Genomic DNA, 22,285 nt, shown 5'->3' with positions numbered 1-22,285 from the left:
CCAAGTCTCTGCCATAGCTCTCGGGTGGCAAACCATCAGGCTAGGTGGTTATTAAAGCCGCCCAGTTTAGGCTGAACATCTTAGCAGAGCTCTTAGTAAGGGCACAACACCAGCTGTTTGCTAATATCCACTCGAATTAAGTGCAAAAGTCACAGCTTCCAATCCTTCTCTCTTCCCTAACCTCTAAGCGCTTTAAATGCATACACAGCATCACTGTGGGGTGGTGGCAGGACGGGGACTTGGGGGGGGGGAGAGGGAGGAAAGGCTAGTCCTCCTGGGGTCAGCTGTTGCAATAAAGGTTGTTGTTTTTGAGAGGGGGGAGGGGAGAGCAGCAGCAGACCCTTTTCAGAAAACACAGCAGACTGGCTCAAAAGCGCCTTTGCATCTGCTACCGAGAGCGATTAAAAGCAAACCCCATCAGATCACAGACGAGCAGAATCCGATTTCTAATTAGAGAACATCTGGCTCCAAAAAAAAAAGAAAAAAAGCAAAGGCTGGAGCTGACTTGGAACTGCCACTCGGAATCGGGAGGCAGGGGACAGAGAGAGAAACTACCCCCCCCAAAAGGTGCAATACAAAAAAAGGCATTTCTTTTCAGAAGGGAGGAGACTTTGCAGCTCAATGTGGAAGGTGAGGGGGGTGGGCATGTGTTGCTCTTTCTGCTTGTGAGCAAGAAGAAGTTAATTTTGACCCGTGCTGCGTGGCTTCCTTGCAGCTGAAGGGCAAAGGAATCTGGGGGAGCAGGCTATTATAGTCACAACTATTTCAGGGCTTTCGGCATCGATGTGCTGCGCCTGCGGATATAGCCGCCCATCTGCCATTGGATCTTTTATCTGTGGATGGAGGAAAGGCTCCCATCTGTGAAGGGAGTGGGGGGCGCAGACTCCCTTCCTGCTGCTTAGGCTGCACTTGTGGCACTCCGAGCGCTTCGCGGCCCAATGCAAACTGTGCATTATGCACTGGCGGGCAACTGGACGGGGCGATTCTCTGCCTTGCAAATGGGGGTGACCCTCAGGCAAAATAAATGCATTTTTGCTGCCCGAGGCAAAGGAGAAGATGGTGTCTCACACACGCAAACACACACACACCTGCACATACACAGGCTGCCTGGACTGGCTACTGAATCCTCCTTCAGCCCTGGCAATTTGAAGGCAGCAAACTAGCTTTTGGGGTGCAGGCAGGGCCAAACTGAGACAGCCGTGGAATCACAAGAGGTGAGCCCCCTCAGGTGCCCCAACCTCTCCTGTTGCCAGAGAACTGAGGAGAACTGAGAAGCAAGGAGACATAGTTGTGACTTCCGGGTTCTGGCGAGATCTAGCAGAATTCCCCCAGAATCTTGCAAGAACCCAGAAGCTGCAGTTGCATGACCTTGGTAAGCAAGGATTTAGCAAGCGCGGTGTGTGTGTGTGGGGGGGGGGGGAATAGTGGGCAGCCGTGTGGGTGGCACTTTCTTGTTTCACCTCAGGAGCCATGTTCGAAACTCCCATTGTTCTAGGCGCATTTTGCGACAGGGAATTTAATTAGTGCAAGCAGTTTCTGAGCTCTGGGCGCAGTACTGCGCCGAAGATTTCAGATTAAAACAGCAGAGTGGAAGGAAAGGAGGAGTTTTTTCTGCCCCCCCTCCAGCTACTCTCTGAAGGCTAGAGAAGAGACCCTCTTAAGAATATTAGGGGGGTGGGCAAGGAAAGACTGGACGCTGAACATAATATTTTAGCTGCAGTTCATTCATTTTCAGCTTTGTATTCTTGTTATAAAAAAGTGCACCTAGTCATTCCGTTGTTGCACCGATAACCTAGGTTTAAGGCACCATTTAGCTCCTAGCTTTCATATCTTGGTTTCTAACACTGCTCAGGAGGCAAACCAGAATGGGTCATTCGTGGGTGCAGGTTAGGTGACACAGTTCTGTCCTCTTATCAGAAGGAAACGGCCTGGAGGCTGCTACTGCTGCCTCACCAGCACCTGCTGCCTGAGTTAGTTACCCTGCCTAATGGTAGGGCAGGCCTTTGATGAGTGGTGGAAATCCCATAGGGGGGTTTAACATGGCTACAGCTAAGCCATGCAATGCTCAACTTTACTGCTCTGCAGCCTTGCTTAAACAGGGTGTGGAATCTAGTTTCAACACCGGGGCTCTGGTGAAACAATCTTCCCTCTGAGCATGTGCAAAGTAGTTTGCTCTGCTTGCAGAATATCCACACAGTGAAACATAGAAAGCTGCCTTATATTGATATTGGTATGTTGAGCTCAGCATTGTCTACACTGACAGGGAGGGCCCCTGCAGGCTGTCAGGCAGGGACTCGTTCCCAGTCCTACCTGGAGATACTAGTGGGGATTGAACCTGGGACCTTCTACATGCAAAGCAGATGTTCTCCCACTGAGAACTGCATTACCTTACACTGGAGCTCAGAGGTCTGGATTCTAGCAAGACCTGGGCCCCTGGCACCCATCCTTTTTCAAAATAATCCTGAGTGCTGCTGTTGCCTTTGCTATCTGCTTGGGGTTCAACTGCCCTCTCCCTTTTTGCTTCCTTATGCACCTTCTGGCTGCGAATCGCAGCATCGCTCATGAACAGCAGGAGCGGAGACGGCTGGCATCCGCATCAACGGGGAAGGGGGAGGGCTGCTTTCCTGGCACTCCAAATGTGGTGCCATCTGGCACTGCCATTCGCTTGAAAGGCGATGCATCAAGAGGCGAGAAGCGGCGAGGGTGGAGGTGGACAGCATCCAAGCCCACCCACCTGCCCCGGCATCCGAAGCAGCTCCGGGTCCTGATGACAACCGGAACCTCCACGCCAGAGGAAAAGAGCTTGCGGATAAAGCGGGGAAATGGGTCTGGCTAGATTCCGTTTCTGCAAAGTCCTCTAAAGTGCAAAGTCCTCTGCTTGGGTCGGGTTTTTGTTTTTTTGTTTTGCCTCTCAGAAATGCTAATGAACAGCCGCAGCTCACAGTTCCTGCTGTACAGGTCATTGCAGAGTGGGAATAGCATGTGTGCGGGAGGGAGCGTATGTAAGTTTTTCAGTCTGCTTCAGTTCTGGAAGCAAACAGGCCACAAGGATAGAACGCAGGCAGATAAGTCAGCGATGGGGAAGCTCAAGCCTCGCTTAGCAGAGCTGTGCGACTGCTGCTTCCAGGTTCCACCAAGATCTTGCAAGAGCCCCATAATGTTGCGTGGAGGCCTTTGGAGACCCTGGTAAGTGAGGGGCTCTGCCTTATATACTGTGGTCTCAGGATGATTGTGCAAGACCTCTGAAGGCCTCTAACAGGGCTCTTGCGGGATCTCACTAGAAGCTGGAAGCCACTGCTTCTCCTTGCTTCTCTAGCTGTGGTGCATACCTGCCAAGGCGCCCCTTGGATTCTGCCACCTGAGGCAGCTGCCCCCTGGTTCTCATGCGGATAAAATGAGGAAGAGAACTATGTGCATCACCTTGAGCAACTTGGAGGAACGACAGGGTGTAGACATAAAATAATAATAATAATAATAATAATAATAATAATAATAATAATAATAGTACACCACATCAGGAGAGACCTTTGATTCCCCACCTCCACCCCCTGGCCACCATTTCTGTTTCCTTTGCCATTTTTGATGCCCATCACTGGGCATGGTGTTGACTTGACTACTCACTAGGGTTTGGTGTGAAGGTGGGGTGTCGTGTTGCTCCCTGCGTGACGGCTGGTGACGGCGGTGGCATGTTGGGGGGCGTGGATCGGGACTGCGTCTTCACGTCGGCCGGTGAGTCAGGCATCGTTGCTGCCTTGATCTCTGTACTACCTGCAGAACAGAGAGAGGGAGGGGAGGGGAGGAGGTACAGGTGAGGAGAGTCAGAGGCAAAGATACTGCCCAGGAAACAAGAAAGGGAATATTTAGGATGGAAGCGCATGGGGAAGACACGATTCATACTGATGCCCACTTCAGCCACACCAGGGATGGAGAAGCATTTTCAGTCTGAGGACCACATTCCCCCCTGAGCAGCAAGCAAACATGCTCCTAGACAAACAGCTCAGCAGCCTTGGGAAATTTCCCAGCGCCGGCTGAGAAATAAAAATGCAAACTGTGGTGGGGGTATGTGCAATGCAGTATCCCTGATGAGGGCACAGCTGGCTGGCTTGCTGGCAGGCACCCTGAACAGGAGCACACTGCAATGTTTTGTTGCAGATCCCATGTAGCAACATCAAAAGCAATGTATATAATGTATATATATAGAACCCTTCTCAAGTAGATCAAAGCCTCATCTAGTCCAGCATCCTACATCCCACTGTGGCGGACCAGGTGATCCTCTCCTCCTGAGAAGCTCACACAAGGAAGCCCCAAAGGCAATGGCCATCCCTTGGTGGTAGCCCCTGCCCCAATTCGGTGTCATGCAGCCTCTGAACTGCTCAGAGGTTCCATAAAGCCATCCTGTTTTTGTGGGGTGATGAATGTGATTGTGGAAGTGTTATCAGGATGGGAGGGACGAGTTGGGCTGGGAGACGAGAGGTAAATGGCAGAGGAGCAGCCAGCCCACAAGAGCAGCTGCCGGGCCGTACGGAAAGGCACCTGCCTCTGACTTTGGAGGCCGCCAAGTTCATTTCTCTCTCTCCTAAAGTAAAAAGGATGCAGTTGAGTTTGATGGCTCAGCGCAAGTGCGAGGGCAGCTGTGGCGCTCCGTCACTGAGCCTCGCGCCGGCAGGGCCCTGCCAAGACCCAGATGAGGACCAAAGAAGGAAAGCCTCCCCTTCGCCGCTCTGGCTTGGGGTCATCCAGCATCTCCTCGAGGTGACACTGCCTCCATGAGACCAGCAGAGAGCTTCTCTGCAGACGGTTGCGCGGCTGATAAAAACTCTAATCTGTGGCGCATTCCAAATGCACTGCAACTGTTGCACGATTAATTGAACACACACACACAATGTGCACAGTCCAGGCTAAATAAAGCTGTGATCTTAGCCAAAGGAAGATATCACTGGGGTTCGCAGAGGAGGCAACCTAAGCTGGAGCTGAACATAAATGATCATACATGATCGTATGGCAGGCTCTCTGTTATGGATACAGGTGGCATGGAAACCCTTCACATGGAGTCTGGCTTTACCGGGCATTCATGAAGGCTTGACTCCATGCAAGGTATATCTTTCTCTTAAGAACCTGGGAACACAGAAGCTGCCTTATACCAAGCCCAGACCACTGGTCTATCTAGCTCAGTATTGTCTACACTGACTGGTAGAGACTCTCTAAGGTTTCAGGCTGGGATATTCCTGGTCCTACATGGAGATGCTAGGGATGGGGCCTCGGACTTTCTGTAGATAATCTGATTGAGCTCTCAGTGTCCTCAGCTGTCCTCCCCATCATAATTCCAGGGTTCCTGAACACAACCTCCCCATCTTGCAACATTTGGTTTTTAAAATTTAAAATACAGTGGTACCTTGGGTTACATACGCTTCAGGTTACAGACTCCGCTAACCCAGAAATAGTGCTTCCGGTTAAGAACTTTGCTTCAGGATGAGACCAGAAATTGTGCTCCAGCGGCACGGCGGCAGCAGGAGGCCCCATTAGCTAAAGTGGTGCTTCAGGTTAAGAACAGTTTCAGGTTAAGTACAGACCTCCGGAACGAATTACGTACTTAACCCGAGGTACCACTGTATTGGGTTGTATGCAATGTTAGTCCTATGCAGAGTAGACCCCATTTCCAAGCAATGGCCTATCAGTGGTCCATTCATTTCAGTGGGTCTACTTTCAGTAAAACTTAGTTGGCTACACCCCTTTATGTTTAAACAATTTTATTCATATCTGTATCTACCTACCTACCTACCTACCTACCTAAGTTTCAACTGTATAGTTGTGCAAATCATCCTGGGGTTGCTTTCATGAAGAGTGGTTTAGAAACTGTATCAATGAATGAATGAATGAATGATTAACATAAACATGGGATCCATCTCTGTGACCCACAAAATTTTATTTTTTTATTTTATAATTATGGCTGTTACAGCTTCTCCTCCCACAATGATGTGGCAGTGAGGGGGAAATTAAGGGGTGGGAGAATTTGACCATTTCAGTTTCCCCCCCATTTTTCAAATTCAAAATTTTTCAATTTCAAAGTTTTCTGCATTTCCACATTAGTTTGCCATTTAAAAAAATTACCATGAAAATTCATTAGTATATTGATGGGAAGTTCTCCTAATATACCTGTTTTCATATGCAATTTTGCCTAACATACACTTTTTTGCAAAGTGATCTCCCCTAAAACAATGCATTTCTATTTTCATTGGTATTTACATTTTCATGGATACATTACCCAAGTATATGCATTTTTGTACACCATACTGCAACTGGAGAACCGCACTGCAAAATTTAGAGAAGTGTGGCTTTCGAAGGATTGCTATGTTTCAGTTTGCATATTTTTTTCACATAGTGCAAATTAAGCAGGTTCGCCTTGAAATGCAAAATGAATCAAATTTCTCTCCCACATGTAGGGAAACCCTAGCAACTGATCATCATCTCAACTTGAGAGCCACTATACAATGCTGGACCAGGGCCTGGGAGAGACCAGGGTTCAAACCCCCACTCAGCTGTGAAACCCACCGGGTGACCTGGGGCCAGTCACTGCCTCTTGGCCTGGCCTACCTGACAGGGTTGTCAAGGGGAGGAATTGAGGAGGGGGGAAACCATGCGGGACACCTTGAGCGTCTTGGAGGAAAACGCTGGGATATCAATGCAACAGGTAAATAACTAACAGCTCCCTTCAATGCTTGCTGTTTTAAAAATTCACCATCCGCTCGCCCAGCCAGTTAGAAAGAGCCCCTCCTGCCAGCCACCCTTGGACTGCCTCCCTCTCGCTCCTCCTGCTCATTGATGAGCTCTGTCCTCCTTTGCCAATAAGCAATGCCAAGGGCGGAAGGAGCCAAGAGTCATCCTTTACTTGTCAATGATAGTGATGATGAATAAATTGCCCTGATCTCGACTCTGCGAGGGTGGGAAGACTCCATCCTGGGTATATCCCTGAATCGATAACTTGCCTTGCACAAAGCCCTTCCCAAACTGCCAAGCTGCTGTCCACAATTCCAGGAGGTGCAAGCAGCTTTCCCAGGCATTGGCCACCCCATCTGCAAGAAACCCCCATGCCGGGCCTTCAGTGTGGGTCATTTCCCATATTTGCTGAAAGCTCTCTCCCCCCCCCCCCGCCCCGCATCCAAAGAGTTACACGTTGTGGAAAGAACTCTGGAAAGGAGCCAGGGAGAGAACCACCTCAGCCCCAGCAGGGCCGCCTTCCTTCTCAACGCCATTCCCAGCATGCAGCTGAGTTCGGGCCAACAAACACGAGCTTTGCCGGCTATAAATCAGCTCCGAAGGCAGCTCCGGCTGAGGCCAAGGAGACGGAGAGGAGACTCCCCAGCCTTGCTTGGAGTCCCTTTGGCTCCGAAGCCTTTCCTGGCATTGCAAAGCAGGCCTGTGCTCTCTGCAGCAGCGGCGGGAGGGGGGGTGGAGGTTACATGCCACAAAGTTGTCTTAATCTTTCCCGCCGTGGTTATGCCAGACACAGGGCTTTGGGCAGATGCACACTAGACATTTTAATAATAATAATAATACCCCGTTCATCTGGCTGGGTTGCCCAGCCACTCTGGGCAGCTTCCAATACATATAAAAAGCATAAATATAATCAAAACATTAAAAACACATGACTTCTTCCAAAGAATCCTGGGGACGGTATTTTACCTTCACAGAACCACAACTCCCCAAACCTATAGCAAACTACAGTTCCCAGGTTCCTTGGGGGGAAGTCATGCACTTTAAATGTGTGTCAGGTGTGTTTTAAATTTATGGTTTGGACCTGCCCTTAAAATGTGAGCCAAGTCAACCCAGGGGCTCAGCCCCAGAACCTGTTTGCAATTCCACAGAGTTCAGCCTGCAGAGTTATGCCAAGTCTCAGCACTTCTGAGCAATGTCCAAAATAGGTTCCTTTTATCACTGAAGCCTTGCAGCTCCCTGACCACGCATACTGTGGTGTAGTCAGTGCTATTCTTGCTCAGGGTATACCCACTGAAGTTAATGGGCATAATTAACGTAGGGTCATTGATTTCAGTGGGTCAGAGGGTTCAATTAGGTTCAATTTCAATTGCTGAGGGTCTTGACAGACCTCTTCATTATTTTCTGCCTGTTGCGGCAATTGTACTGCATTGTGCTGGACGTTGTATGTTTTTTACCTGTATTTTTACACACATGCTGTGGATCACCTGGATGTCTTTCACGGACCACAGTTTGGGAACCAACAGACTGAAATAGATCTGGGTCAGGTTTGAAATAGACATGGTAGCCTGAGAACAGTATGCTTTGGTTAATAGGGACAGTTGGAATGTGTGTTAGGGTCAAACAGAAAGCAGATCTTTCTGTTTGCAAAGCCCGCCTGCCTTTTTCTGTTGTTATTCTTTTTCCCTAGGCAAAATGCTGGCTGTGTATCCCCGGCTGCAATTGCTTCGCAGAAGCAGCTGACAGTGGTGGAAATGTGCACCAGACATGTCTGAGCGAAACACACTCAAGGGAACCAAGCCACGAGGTAAGGAATGACTAGTTTCACACAGGAAAGGTTTGGGGGCAGAAAGATGTTGTGCAGGGACTGTGAGACAACACAAAGGACATATATTATGGTTGCTGCAAAGTTTGGCCAGCATACAGAGAAAACAAGGCACAACATCATGGGGCTGGGATTCAGGCAACCATTTCTCTCTCCAGTGTATGCAGACTTTCGCAAAGGGAATAGGGGGGAATGGAATTGCTTTGACCTCCCCGCATATATGTGCTCTGCAGGCAGGCAGCATTTCTTAGGCAAGCCAGTCCAATGAGCAGCCCTGGATGGGGCAACCATGGCTCATCAGACATTCAAATCTGGGGAAGTGCTGGAGCTCAGTGACAGAGCGTCCTTTGCATGCAGAAGCTCAATCCCCAGCATCTCCAGGTAGGAAAGGGAGTGTCTGCTGCCTGAAATGCTGGAGAGCTGCTGCCAGTCAGTGCAGGCAATCCTGAGCTAGAGGGAGCATTCTGGATCTCACCACAACGTCCTTGGAAAAGTTAATTTTCACTGTGAAAGTTTGCTTGAATACAAACCCAAAGTGCTTGAGGCCAGGAGGAGAGCAAAAGGGTCATTCCCATTTAGAGCAGAGGCTCATTGCATGAAATGCAGGAAGCTATTTGTCTATCTGAGCGGCATGGGGACAAAGGAAGCTGCCTTACGGGAAGCTGCGTAGGAAGACAGGAAGCTAACCACCTAGGACAATGTTACCTGTGCTGGCTGACAGCAGCTTGCCAGGATTTCAGAGAGGAGTCTCTCCCAGTCATAGAATTGTCCTACCTGGAGATGCCCTGGATTGAAGCATGTGCTCTACCACTGAGCTACACCCTTTCCCCTAAAATTAAAGTAGGACTCCAGCCCTACTCATTTAATGGGAACATAGGAAGCTGCCTTATACTGAGCCAGACCATTCATCCATCTGGTTCAGCACTGTTGACACCAATCATCAATGGCTCTTCAGGGTTTCAATCATGGTCCATTCTCATCCCATCCCAAGTGGAGATGCCAGGGACTGAATCCTGGATCTTCTGCATGTGAAGCAGCTGCTTTACCACTGAGCTACAATCCTCTTATGTCGAGTCAGACCATTGGCTCAACTGGCTCAGTCATTTCAGCTCTTACTGACAGCAGCATCTCCATGGTCCAAAGCAAAAGAAGGGTTTCCCCTGGCTGTAGCTGCAGTTGCTGTGATTCAACCTGGGACCTTCTGCAAGCAAAGCAGGTGCTCTCCCAATGAACGGGGACCATTCCGCAAAACACAATCAATGTGCACGTTTTAAAAAATGTCTCCTGCTGAGCTATGTCCCCTTCCTGACTCTGTGCAGACCGAGATAAACAGTTGAATTTCTAACCCACCTGAGAGTGTAATAGATGCAAACTTTTTTTTTTTGCCATGGCCTGATTATTATTGGCTTGTGATAACACAGAAACGGGGCTTTGTCACTGGTGGTGTGTGTGATGTGGAATGCTCTCCCTGTTTGCTAAGATACCGGAGGTGTCATCCGTACTGTCATTCTGCTGCTCCTTGAAGACACACCTGGTTAGATATGAATTTCCTAGCTTGAGTCTCCTGCTTTGCTTGTTGTTTTAACTGTTATGCTGTTTTGAAAGCCTTGTTTATTTTATACTTTAAAGATGGGTGTTTTAACGTCATTGCTTTTGTATGTATTTTAATTAGATGTATTTTCGATAATTGGTTTTATTCTTACTATTTTTTTTGTGTGTGAACTGCCTTGGTATTTCCCCCCTCTGAAATGTAAGCTGGTATATAAATTCCTTTAATGGCAACAACTTGCAAGACATTGGACTTTCAGCCTGGGAAACCTTCCACCTTGATCCCAGACCTTTGGGAGAGCAACTGCACTCTGCACATGCTCGTATGTCTCAGGGCTAAACACTGCCATTTAAAATATTCCAGGGCTCAGCCTTAGCACCAAGCCTTGACAGAGTACAAAGTCCTTCTGGGGCCCAGATCCTGTTTGTTTCCAGGCTGGTCTGCTCCTATAAATGTTCCACTCCTCTCTGCTATCCCGTGCTGTTTTTGGAAGTGTTGAGGGGTGAGAAGCATCATGTGAAATACTGTGCATCGCTCTGACTGATGACAGCATTCCTGCGACTATCAATGCCTGAGAATGGAGCCTGGCACGGTGCGGGGCCGCTGACCCCCCCGCCATGCTTCCTGCTTTATTTATAAATACTGTCCTGAGTGACAGCGCAGAGCCAAACAGCAGCTGAGAGCCTCACACAGCAGATGGGAGCCCACAGAAGCCCTGGCATGTCCTGAGTCCTGTCATCCTCGTGAGACAGCAAAGAGGTAGTGGATCTGGGACACGGCAAGAAGAGCCAATGCAGCTGGGAAATGGGATGCTGCAGTCTGCATCCAAAAGGATGCAAGATTGGAGACTGGCTGGCTTAATGGTCAGGGCCTGAACTGGAGCACAGCATGTTTTTTTATAAAAGTATTTCTGTTGTTGTTGTTTAGTCGTTTAGTCGTGTCCGACTCTTCGTGACCCCATGGACCAGAGCACACCAGGCACTTCTGTCTTCAAAGTATTTATGTACTGCCCTCTTATGTAAGAACATAAGAAGAGCCCATTTGATCAGACCTATGGTTTATGTAGTCCAGCATCCTATTCTTACAGTGGCCAACCAGATGCCTCTGGGAAACCTGCAAGCAGGACCCAAGCACAAGAGCACTCTTCCCTTCTGTGGTTTCCAGCAACTACTATGCAGAAGCCTTGCTGCCTCCAACTATGGAGGCAGAGGACAGCCATCATGGCCAATAGCCATTGATAGCCCTCTCCGCCATGAATATGTCCAATCCTCTTTTAGAACCCTTCTAGGTTAGTGGCCATCACTGCCTCCCATGGGTGTAGCCAAGAGTGGGCGGGTGGGTGGGGGCATCAAGTAAAACAATAGAAATACTTGACTAACTGACCAATCACATCGGTCCTGCCCCCCCCAGTCCTTCCATGGTGCCTCCCATGGAAGTGAGTTCCATAGTTTGAACTATGTGCTGATGTAAAGACATACTTTCTCTTCCCTAACCTTACAAAAGATCACAGTGCTGCCCAGTAGCGAGGGATTAAACGTCGAACAATCGTTCAAATGACTCAAGAAAATTGTAAACAACAGCACAGGCCTGTCAGCATAATAAGGTCTTCAGCAGATGTCTCACAGTTTAAAGCAGGGGTGCCTACTGATTCTCCACAGCATGGGATCACCGGTTGAGGCCAGTTGGGCCTCTGTGACATGGGAGACAGCTAAGAGCATTCTTCCAGATGATCTCATTCAGGGGTCAGCAAACTTTTTCAGCAGGGGGCCGGTCCATTGTCCCTCAGACCTTGTGGGGGGCGGGCCAGACTATATTTTGAAAAAAATAATAATGAATGAATTCCTATGCCCCACAAATCACCCAGAGATGTATTTTAAATAAAAGCACACATTCTACTCATGTAAAAACACCAGGCAGGCCCCACAAATAACCCAGAGATGCATTTTAAATAAAAGGACACATTCTACTCATATAAAAACATGCAGATTCCTGGACTGTCCGTGGGCCGAATTTAGAAGGCAATTGGGCCGCATCCGGCCCCCGGGTCTTACTTTGCCTACCCATGATCTCATTGATGGGGCTGGAATGTAAGGGCTCAGGTGATCTGTGTGACACCTGCCCGGTCTGCTATGCAGGGTTGTTGTGCAACTTCTGAGTCCCAGCTGCTAGCCCTTCCTAGAGTTCTTTTTCTATTTTGCTTTGACGGGGGCAGCCCTTCAAACGGAGGACTGTCCTCTGCAAAGTAGGGCACACTGGCACCTCCCTCTCCCACCCTCATCTCCTCTGGTGGGGATGCAGAGGGTCACCTTTCAAGCTCTGATCTCCTTCTCCATTCCAGGCATTCCAGAGATGCCTCCCTATCAAGAAGCCACTTTGAGCAATTAGCTTCCATATAGAGATAAAAGCTGCCCTTCCTGGACCATTAAGGAATATTAACATTCTTTTGTCTGATCCCAGACTCTGATCAGGCAGTTATAAACCACAATGGAAAGGCTGATTCACAATATTAATGTAGCAACCTGCAACACTTCTTATATTTATATCTTGCCTTTTGTCCAAGGAGATCCAGACAGTATACATGCTTCTCTCCTTCTCATCCAACCACAGTTTGACCCCCGACAAGAACCCTGTGAGGTAGGTTAGGCTGAAGCAGAGAAAAAGAGTAAGGGACTTGCATCACCCAGGGAGATCCATGGCTGAGTGGGGATTTGAACTTGGTCTCCCCAGTTTTATTCTAACCACTAAGTGACACTGCTCCTCCTGTAAGTCCCTCTGCTTTTGGAGGTGTGGTACCAGTGATCCAAGGCAGGATTTCTCATTTGTGACATCAAAACTTTGGAGCATCTCCCTGGAAAGGTTCACAAGTCCTTGAGTTTTTCAACATGCAGAAGCATTTCTTAATTTTACTAGGCTGCTTCTCACTAGGTGTTTTAGGTGCCGCAGCCCAGCCAAGGTTTGGATTGGTATGTTCTCTGACCTGGGATGGTGGTTAAGGTCATTCCTTAACCATAGCCCAAACCAGGGCTACAGATCAGAGTTAAGGAGGAGAGATCTTACCTACAATCCCACGTTTGTACAACGCACCAAGTTAGGCATATCTACCCCATACATTTAAAGCACATCTAATGCACATTGAAAGCCCATGGCTTCGCACAAAGACTCCTGAGAACTGAAGTTTGATTATTTAAAAATTTATATGCTGCTATTCCTAAAAAAAAAAAAATCACAGTGGTTTACAACAGTTGTACATCAAACCACACAATAAAACAATCTAAAAAGTTAAAATCAGAAATCAGCTAACTATTGTGGAAAAAATGTATTCTTAATTGCTTGCATAAGCCTGATAGAATAGAAAAGGATTCAGCAGGCATTTAAAAGTTGAAACAGAAAGTGCCTGCTGAATCTCTGTTGGCAGAGCATTCCACAATACTGAACTAATGACACTTAAAGGCTCGGTTTCTTGTTGCTGTCAAATGAGCCTCGCCTACTTGACAAATGGCCAGCGACGCTCCTGCAGATGATCTCAGTGATCGACCTGGGATATAAGGGCTCGGGTTCTCCCTGAGGCACCCTGGGCATAAGTTGTCCAGAGCTTTGTAAATTAATACAAGGACCTTGAAAGAGGCCTGGTAGTAGATGGGCAGCCAGTGAAGATGCTGTAGCAACAGTCACATGTTGTCAGCCAGATGTCCCACCAGCAATCTGGCCGGCACATTCTGCACCAGAGCTGGAGCTTCCAAAAAAGGTCCAAGGGCAGCCCCACACACAGCGCATTGCAGTAATCCAGCCTCAAGGTTACCAACCAACTGTAGCATGGGCTACAGACTACCCCTGTCCAGGAACTCAATAGCCGGTGAACCAGACGAAGCCAGTCAAAGGAACTCCTAGCCACAGAGGACACCTTGACCTCAAGAGGCAAAGATGTATTCAGGAGTACCCTCAAGCTATGCACTTGCTCCATCATAAGGAGTGCAACTCCATCCAGAACAGGTAACCTGCCTATCTGCCAGACATGGGTACCACCCACTCCAAAAGCTTCTATCTTCCCAGGATTCAAGCACAGTTTATTGGCCCTCATCCAGCCTAGCATGGCACTGAGACACCAATCCAGAGCTTTCACAGCCTTTCCTGATTCAGATGTTATGGAGAAGTAGAGCTGCGTGTTACCCACATACTGGTGGCACCCCTCACAGAGCTACAAGTCCCATCACCCTTAACAAACTACAGAACCCAGTATTCTTTAGGGGAAAGTTGCATGTTTCAAACGCACACTGGATGTGCTGTAAATGCACAGGGTGAATCTGCTAGCCCAACCTCGGCTTAGCTGCCAACCTGTGCCAAACTAAAAAGCCTGGAGTGGAGCAAAATAGGTGCCAAGCTCCTCTCCAGAAGCCAGCCTATTTGCACCATCAAGGTAAGCCTGAGCTATGGTGCCACTCTAACCAAAAGACCTTCTGTTTTGAACCCATGCTCACCTGGGCTTCTCTCCAGAATCTGTGCCAGGGATCAGACCTACAGTGTTTGAAGCATTTATTTATTTATTCCTCAGGTTAAAAGAATAGGTGTTCCTCCACTGAGCTATGACCTCTTTCTCTCAATCCTCAAAGGACGGCATAGGGCAATGAGCTTTGAACTCTTGCTCCCTGAGAATCTTACTCCCCTCCACCTTCTCTCCAGCTTTCGAGGTTTTGCCTAGCATGACCCATGAGAGCTAGAAGCTTGTTAAGAATCTCACGGTGCTGAGTTCTGTGACCGTGTGTGTGTGCTTGCAAAGTGGCATATATACATGCCTGATAACAATGAGCCATGTGTTAAAGCAGCATGTTAAGGATTGTACTGGAGAGGTGCCAGCCTTGTTTGCACCAATGAGAATTTGTGTCATTTCCCTTCGATTTCAGGAACCTCACTTGCCGTGATGATTTTCTGAGCTTCTTTTTGCTTACTTGCACACTGGGCCGATTCCTTAGGAGCCCTGGCTTCAGCCATCCAAGTCCAAGCAATTTATGCACAGTTTGTGTGAGATTAGCAATCATGATGGGGACTTAATGGTGCAGAGTGGAGATCCTGTGCATGAACTGAAAGGGGGTGCCTGCAGAAACAGAACCCAAACCTAAAACACTCTCATATTGAGAAGTCGGGAATGAGTCTCGCTTCTCCTTTGTTTAAAGCAGGAGTTCTAAATGTCACCACGATTCCCCACGATGGCTCAGAGGCTGAAGGAATGAGCTGCCTCTTACTTGGGGTGGGAAAGGAATTGGGGAGTGGGGCTGGGAAGAGGAAAAGAGCCGAATAATTTGTCCCAACTGCGGAGAGCTGTGTGTCTGCCTTCTGACATCTGGTTTCCATTAGCAGCTGCGGAGCTTAGGCAGAGAAGGCAAGGATCTAAAAATGAAAGGATTTCTATTTTTCTCCTCCTCCAGACCGAGGGGGCTGCCCATCCTCACCCTGCACCTCCCAGTGGGAACAGAAGGGCAATTCCCAATCTCTCTCTCCCCCCCACCTTCCCCCTCCTCATTCATTCCACTGTGATTGAAAGGTTTGCTTCAGTCAAGGGTGGGCTTCATCCATTGCAGCTGGGCTCCTTTCAGCCCCCAGCCAGCAGCTGGAAGCAATACCGGAGGGTGTCCACACGGTGGTTATAATAGAGGACAGATTGTGTTCAAGGCATGGCCAAATCTGACAGTCTAATCTGCTACATCCTTGACTGGGGTCCGGTCAGTCTACTATACCCCAGGAGGTAGCGATTGTGAGACCAGCATTGTGGCCCATAGTGTAGACCTTTTTCAGCTCAAGGGCCACTTTCCTTTCCAGGCAACCATTTGGAGGCCACATGCCAGAGGTGGGTGGGGCCAGAGGCAAAAGTGGGTTGAGCAATGCATGCAATTTTTTCCCTTTGTGCAGTAGGCTTGCGTCTATACATGCTCACACAGCCCTCTCTATCCTCCATGCAAGAGGCATTATCAGGGCTTAAGGACACATTCCAGTCAGGTATTACAATCATCTCCTGTATCGTTTCAGCATGCACCTTGTAGTGGAGCAGCACATGCAGCAGAGTAAGCTGGAAGAACCCTGAGCTGGCGAAGGCAACTGTCCTGCTTCAGGCTGAAGGCAGGTAGCAGCAGTTAAAACCAAAACCCAAAAGGCACACAAATTCCCTGCAAGTAAAGATCTAGCCCATTGGTGTCAGCCCAGATCACTCCCTGCTGCACTAGCTTTCAGTGTGAAAGGTGAATTATTCACAAAATACTAATAATACTAATACTACTACTACTAATAATAATATTAAAAAAATAGGAAAGCACTCTATACCCACCCTAACACCAGCATCCTGAAATCGTATAGCCCACTCTAACATCTCAGGTTTCCATCTCCTCGCCCTGTTGGATTGCACAGCCTAGGTGCCTGCATAAATCAACCCAGTCTCACTGTATCCCTGCAAATGGCTTGCTGGAAGCTGCATTGCATTTGATGGCTTGACCCTTCCAGTCCTCAAGAAGCCGAAGCAATGACTTTGGGGTAGCAGACTTTTCCAGGTTAACGTTAAAGCAGCCATGTGCAGCCCATGGGTGTAGCCAAAGGGGGCAGCTGCCCCCCAATCCAGACAAAGCTGAGGTTCTGCCCCCACCCCTAACAAAAGCCTGCCCCTCCAGCCCCACCCTTTGCAGAATATAAGAGGAGCCTATCTGCTGGCCAAGGACCCATCTAAGCCAGCATCTTGTTTCCCAAAGTAGCCAGCCAGTTGCCTATGGGAAGCCTGCAAGTAGGACCTGCATGCTGCAGCAACTCTCCCCACTTGTGATTGCCAGAAACTGGTATTGAAAGGCTTACTGCCTCCATCCATGGAGATAGAACATTGCCATCATACCCAGTAGCCATTGGTAGCCTTCTCCTCCATGACTGCCTAATCCTCTTCTAAAGCCAACCAGGTTGATGGTCACCCCTGCCTCTTGTGGGAACAAATCCCATAGTTTAACTATGCCCAGGATGTGTGCATGGAGAGACGTTTTAGGCCAGGCTGCTCCAGCTTGCTGCCCACCAGATGGCTGGTGCTGCTGGCCGTTTTAGTCCAAAACTTCAAGCGGGCTCCAAGTTAGGGAAGACTGTCTTGGACCCTATGCCTCGGCCACCAGGAGCAAAACATCCTTGGGGAGGGGGGAAAGTCCTTTCCCTCTTTCTTCCTCCCCTTTCCCCTCTTCTGACCCTGGGGGAGGAAGGGAGGCAGGAGGAAAGGGTTAAACCGGCACTGGCCTGAAATCCCAGCATCATTTCATGCTCTGCAAATGAAATCCAGATGTGGGGGTAGGGGGGGAGCACTGGGTCCACTGCCTCCTTCCAAATAAAGGCTGTGCATTCCTGCTCTTCAGCTGCCGGTGCCAGCAGGGCCAAGAACAACTCCCCGATATGCTCACCAGGGACGGAGCTGCTCCATCTGGATCGTGTTAGCTCAAGCACTCAGTGCTGGCGGCAAACTGGGGATGAACTGCAGACCATTCCATGTGGGAAAAGATGGGGGAGGGGGAGGGGGCTCAGCCTGTCTCCCAAACCTTCCTCAGGAGCCCCCTCCTCCCCCCACAGCTGGGGCAGCTGGACCCAGTGCCAGGCTCCTCCAGCAGCCTTTCCCTGTTAAGGAAAACAACGCGGTCTCCTTCCTTGTTTTCCTTTCGTTTCTTTGGAATGACTGGAGTGCATCTCCAAAGCTTGGCAGCTGCTGCCCTTGGCACCTCTGGGCCACCTCGCCTCTATTTTCACCCCGTCATAGGCAGCTGGGGCACATCAGCCCTGCCCACCTGCCCATGGCCCCCGAAGAGCAGGGCTGGTGGAAGCTTCCAACAGCTTCACCATGCATTAGAAACACATTGAAAGCCCAGGACTCCCACCCCGGGAACTGTAGATTGTTTAAGGTGCTAGGACTGTGAGGGTAAACTATGGTTCCCAGGATACTCTTTGCAGGAAAGCCACAGAGTTAAAGTGTATGGTGTGGATGTGACCAAACTCTGGGTTACATACTGCAGCATCATAAGTAGCTGATGCAGAACAAGCTACATGCCAGGCCAAAGTGTCTGTGCTCTCCTTTCAGGGCCATAGCTCAGTGGCAGAGCAGCTGCCTTGCATGAAGAAGGTTCCAGGTTCAATCCCTGGTATTTCCAGTTAGGGCTGTGGGAGAGCCCTGTCTGAAGGCCCCATAGAGCTGCTGTTAGTGAGTGCAGGCAATATTGATGAGGGACCAGTGGTCTGACTAGGTGTATGAGGGATGTGATCAAAGATAAATGATGCTCCGTATAACTGGGAGGTTCAGAATATGCTGCTTGCAGGCTATAAATTGACTACAGTGAGGGAAAGCAGGGAGGTGTGGGGCAATGCTTCGAGGAAGTCCTTTGAAGAAATGGTTGCAAGGGGATTCAGAAAAATTGGGGACATGCAGTAGACAAGAAGCTGCATTATACCAAGTGAGACTGTTGGACCATCAGGCACAGCACTGCGTGGATTCTACTCTGACTGGCAGAAGCTCTCCAGAATTTTAGACAGCGGCATTCCTAGACCTACCTGGAGATGCTGGGGACTGAACTATAAATGAATGGTGCAAGAAGAGGCTGGAAGAAAAGTGGGGAATTAAAGGGAGACAAAGGGGCAAGAGACTGGGGACCTGGCATAAAGTGGGCACAGAAGCAAAAGCTTCCTTTCTCTTTCTTGCACAGGCCATGAAAAATGTGCCAGAGAATTTCTCTTTCTAACCTGTCCTGGGGACTGGAGAGGAAGATACACCCCTTCCTTCCTTCCTTCCTTCCTTCCTTCCTTCCTTCCTTCCTTCCTTCCTTCCTCCCTCCCTCCCTCCCTCCCTCCCTCCCTCCCTCCCTCCCTTTTGGGAATTCAAAACCCACAGAGCTATTAGGAGATGCTCAGCATCCCAGTATCAGCGCAGGGCTTGACAGGAGTGATTCAGTATCTGCTGAAATGGAAAATCACAGTGTTAAAGAGCAAAGACGGTGCTTCTTGCCCCCTCTTCGATATTCATTAGGATGTGATGCCAAGTCTTCCTGGGACCGATTGAGGACTTAGCACACCTGAGACCAGCCTGCTCTCCCTGCAGCTGGGCTTCCAGCCATCTGGTCTTTGCCGGCAGCCTGCCAAGGCCTCTTTCCAGCAATAGCCAAATGTTTCACTATCACATTTCTTATCTGCTGCGGGCCGTGACTCTGGGAAAACTGAGGTGTGCTGAACCCCTTTGCAGCAGAGGCAGAAGCCATGGAAATGCCCATGGCTAAGAAGTCACAACACACAAACACACATACAAACACCAAAGGTCAGACCTTCCATTCAGAGTAGGGTCACTCCAAGGCAAACTGTTAGCTGAGAATTTGTCTTCATTTATTTGCACAAAGTTTGCAGGAAGATTATACAGTGTTGCCTGTTTACAAAGCATTCACTGTGATTTGTCAGCAGGGAAATCATATGACCTTGCATCAAGCAGTTGCCATCCCACACTTTCCAGTAGAACCCCCTCTATCACTTTTCCTTATTGCTAAAGTCTGGTTTCCTTGCACAAGAGCTCCCAATCAACTTTAATTTTGAAATCCGAATTTGCCAATATGTGACTGAATCCCATCCAAAAACAGAGCAACAGCCTGGATGGGCCCTAGGGCTGCACCAGGAGGGAGGAAGACCTTCTGAACAAGAAAAGCATTTGGGGTGGGCAAGCTCCTCCCCCCCTTTTTTTTATCCCAAGAACATTATCTAGAGCTTCATGGATAATATATCAGGTCTTTCTGGCCTCTGTGGCACGGATAGTCAAACACTCCATGCAAACAAGTGGGGTCTAGCCATCAGTGGTAGAGCACCTGTTTACATGCAGGTTCAATCTCCAGCATCTCCAAATATGACTACGGTAGACAGCTGACAGAAATTCTAGAGAGCTCCTGCTAGTCAGTGTGGGCAAGACTGAGTGAGAGAGATGAATGGTCTGGCTCCGCAAAGGGTGGCTTCCTATGTGCCAAGGAAAACAAAACTAAATATTTGGTTCACCAGTTCAAATCAACATTCCTCTGGATACCAGAGGCAGGACTAAATCAGGGGTCAGCAACCTAAGGCCCACAGGCCACAAGCGGACCATGGGGGTTGTTTAACCGGCCCATGGACCCCCGCCACCTGCTCAGGGACCCCTGTCGCCCGCTTGGTCACGGGGACCGCCTTCCATGACACTGGCTGGCTTCCTATTGGCTGTAGGAAGCTCCTGCAGCCAATGGGAAGCTGCACACTGCTCCTCCACACTGGAAATAGCATTTGTGTGTGCGTGCAGGTGCGGGACCATGAACTAGCCCAAGCCACAAAAACTTTGCTGACCCCTGGACTAAATGGTCCCTCAGCATGGTGCTTCTTATGGTCTTCCTATTATGACACTTAAGCTGCAATCTTGTCTTGGCAGGAAGCCCCTCAGTTGGGGCTTATTTTTGAATAGGAATGTAAAGTATTGGGCTGTCAGCCTCCTGTGCCTACACCTTGCTGTCTGCCTTCTCTGGCCTCTGAAAACCAAAGGAGACTCGACCAGTCCCCCCTCCATGTCTTGCTGTTATTCTGGTCACTATCCCCAGCTTTTGCCTTTACAAACCTTGACCATTACATGCAATAATGCATCCAGAGTGGCTGTGTGTCCTACTCTGCAGAATACAGTCCTCTATCTGAAGGACTGTTCAGCCCAAGTCCAGTTTAAGCCTGAAGAAGCATGGAAAAGGAAGAGCAGGGAGCTGCCTCCGCAACTGTGAGCGCCTAGACAGCTGACTGAGCAGGCAGGCAGCTCACCTGTCGCTGCCTTGCTTTTCCGTTTAAAGGTTATTAATTGCTTCTATATCTGCCTTTACACACATAGATCAGCATATGCAATTTTTGATGCAAATATGCATCAATGTTTGGGCTCTTTTTGCACATGTGGACGCCTGACCAGCAGTCCTGTAAGCAAAGCTAATTTTTAGCCTCTCTCTTTTTTTAAGGGAGGGAGGAAGTGACAGCTGATCTGGGGACTAGTGGAAAAGATCCAGGGTCCAGCCCTGCTCTGTCACCCTGTAACAACATCCCTGTAGCTGGCATGCAATTAAGAAAGGGGAGGAACACATCTTTGGAACCGAGCCTCAGTCCCTGGCACCATCCACAACCCCCAGGTGCTCTCCATCAGTTTGGCCTCAGGCCTGATGAAAAGGAGCTGGGAGAGATGGCTCAGATCCTGCTGCATGTGGAAGGAAAAACACCCTGTTTTACAAGCCTTCGTTCACTATTGTTTATATAAACAGGTAAATTGTTTCGTATCTCAATTAAAAACATCTGCCACATAAATGAATACCAATTAACTCATCCTGTTTTTAATTACTCTGTTAATTACACACAGGCAGCAGCAAGGATGGCATGGGAATAAGGGGAAGCATGCAAGCGAGAGAAGTCTCTCTCTCTACCCCCCCCACCCGCCGCTGCCATACGCACACCAATTCACTGTTGGCTCAGATCTGAAATATGCCCAGCTAATGATGGATTAAGGTGGTGATGGCTTGCAGCCATTAGGAAAGGATTGGAAGGCACTACTCGGCTCTGCAGATGAGCTCAGGATAAGCGAACAAGTATTCTTCCTCCTCTTCCCCACATGTCCGTGCCCTCCCTACATCTCCAGAATATGCATGTTTCACCTTCCCTCTACCACTCTCCCTACCCGCCTTTGGGGATGAGCTGCCTGCTTCCAACAAGCTGCAGACGGCTTAAAATCACCTTTTGACTCCCTGGATTACATGGGACTTACACTGCGATGTTTGCCAAAGCCTCTCCCCTCCGAAGGGGAACTTCTTGAGCACAAGCCACAGCGCAATGGACGGGAGCTGCACATGAGCATGTTTGGTGCGCAAGAGCGGGGGTGTTATCCAGATGTTCAGTTTTAAGTCTCCAAAACAGCTGAGTTCACTGGATAGCCTATGCGTTCTACCCAGACACTATCTCTGTGGCTCTTCTGTGGTCAGGCATTTTATCAACTCCCCCCTCCCCCGCCCCACTTTTCATCACAGGGGAACTGACAAAGCGCCCTCCAGATGTTATTGGAATCCAATTTCTGTCAACTCCAGCCAGCACGACTGATTATCAGGGGTGATGGGAGCTGTAGTCCAATAACATCTGGAAAGCATCTACCCCAAACATTGTAGTTGCACAGGCCTGGCCTAAAGGCAGCACCT

General features: G+C 49.1%; 1 protein-coding gene and 1 long non-coding RNA gene across 8 annotated transcripts in view; one reads left to right on the top strand and one right to left on the bottom strand.

Moving 5' to 3' along the window:
- CBFA2T3 (CBFA2/RUNX1 partner transcriptional co-repressor 3) overlaps positions 1-22,285 on the bottom strand; it is a 76,231-nt gene that overhangs the window by 33,907 nt on the left and 20,039 nt on the right. For all 7 annotated transcript variants that reach the window (XM_083754548.1, XM_083754541.1, XM_083754544.1 and 4 more), the window contains exon 2: positions 3,622-3,768. In XM_083754548.1, the coding sequence (XP_083610674.1) occupies positions 3,622-3,742 (121 nt within the window). In that variant the 5' untranslated portion in view covers positions 3,743-3,768. The remainder of the gene's footprint in view (positions 1-3,621; positions 3,769-22,285) is intronic.
- Positions 10,793-21,405, top strand: LOC310851942. Its single transcript, XR_014567921.1, has 3 exons — positions 10,793-10,844; positions 16,104-16,197; positions 21,072-21,405. It is a non-coding gene; the product is annotated as an uncharacterized lncRNA (long non-coding RNA).

The sequence above is a fragment of the Podarcis gaigeae genome (genome assembly GCF_964106915.1).
Source record: "Podarcis gaigeae genome assembly, chromosome: 8".
In the NCBI taxonomy this organism is placed as follows: domain Eukaryota; kingdom Metazoa; phylum Chordata; class Lepidosauria; order Squamata; family Lacertidae; genus Podarcis; species Podarcis gaigeae.
Note: the sequence above shows the minus strand (reverse complement) of the source record. Positions and strands in the feature narration are given on the sequence as shown.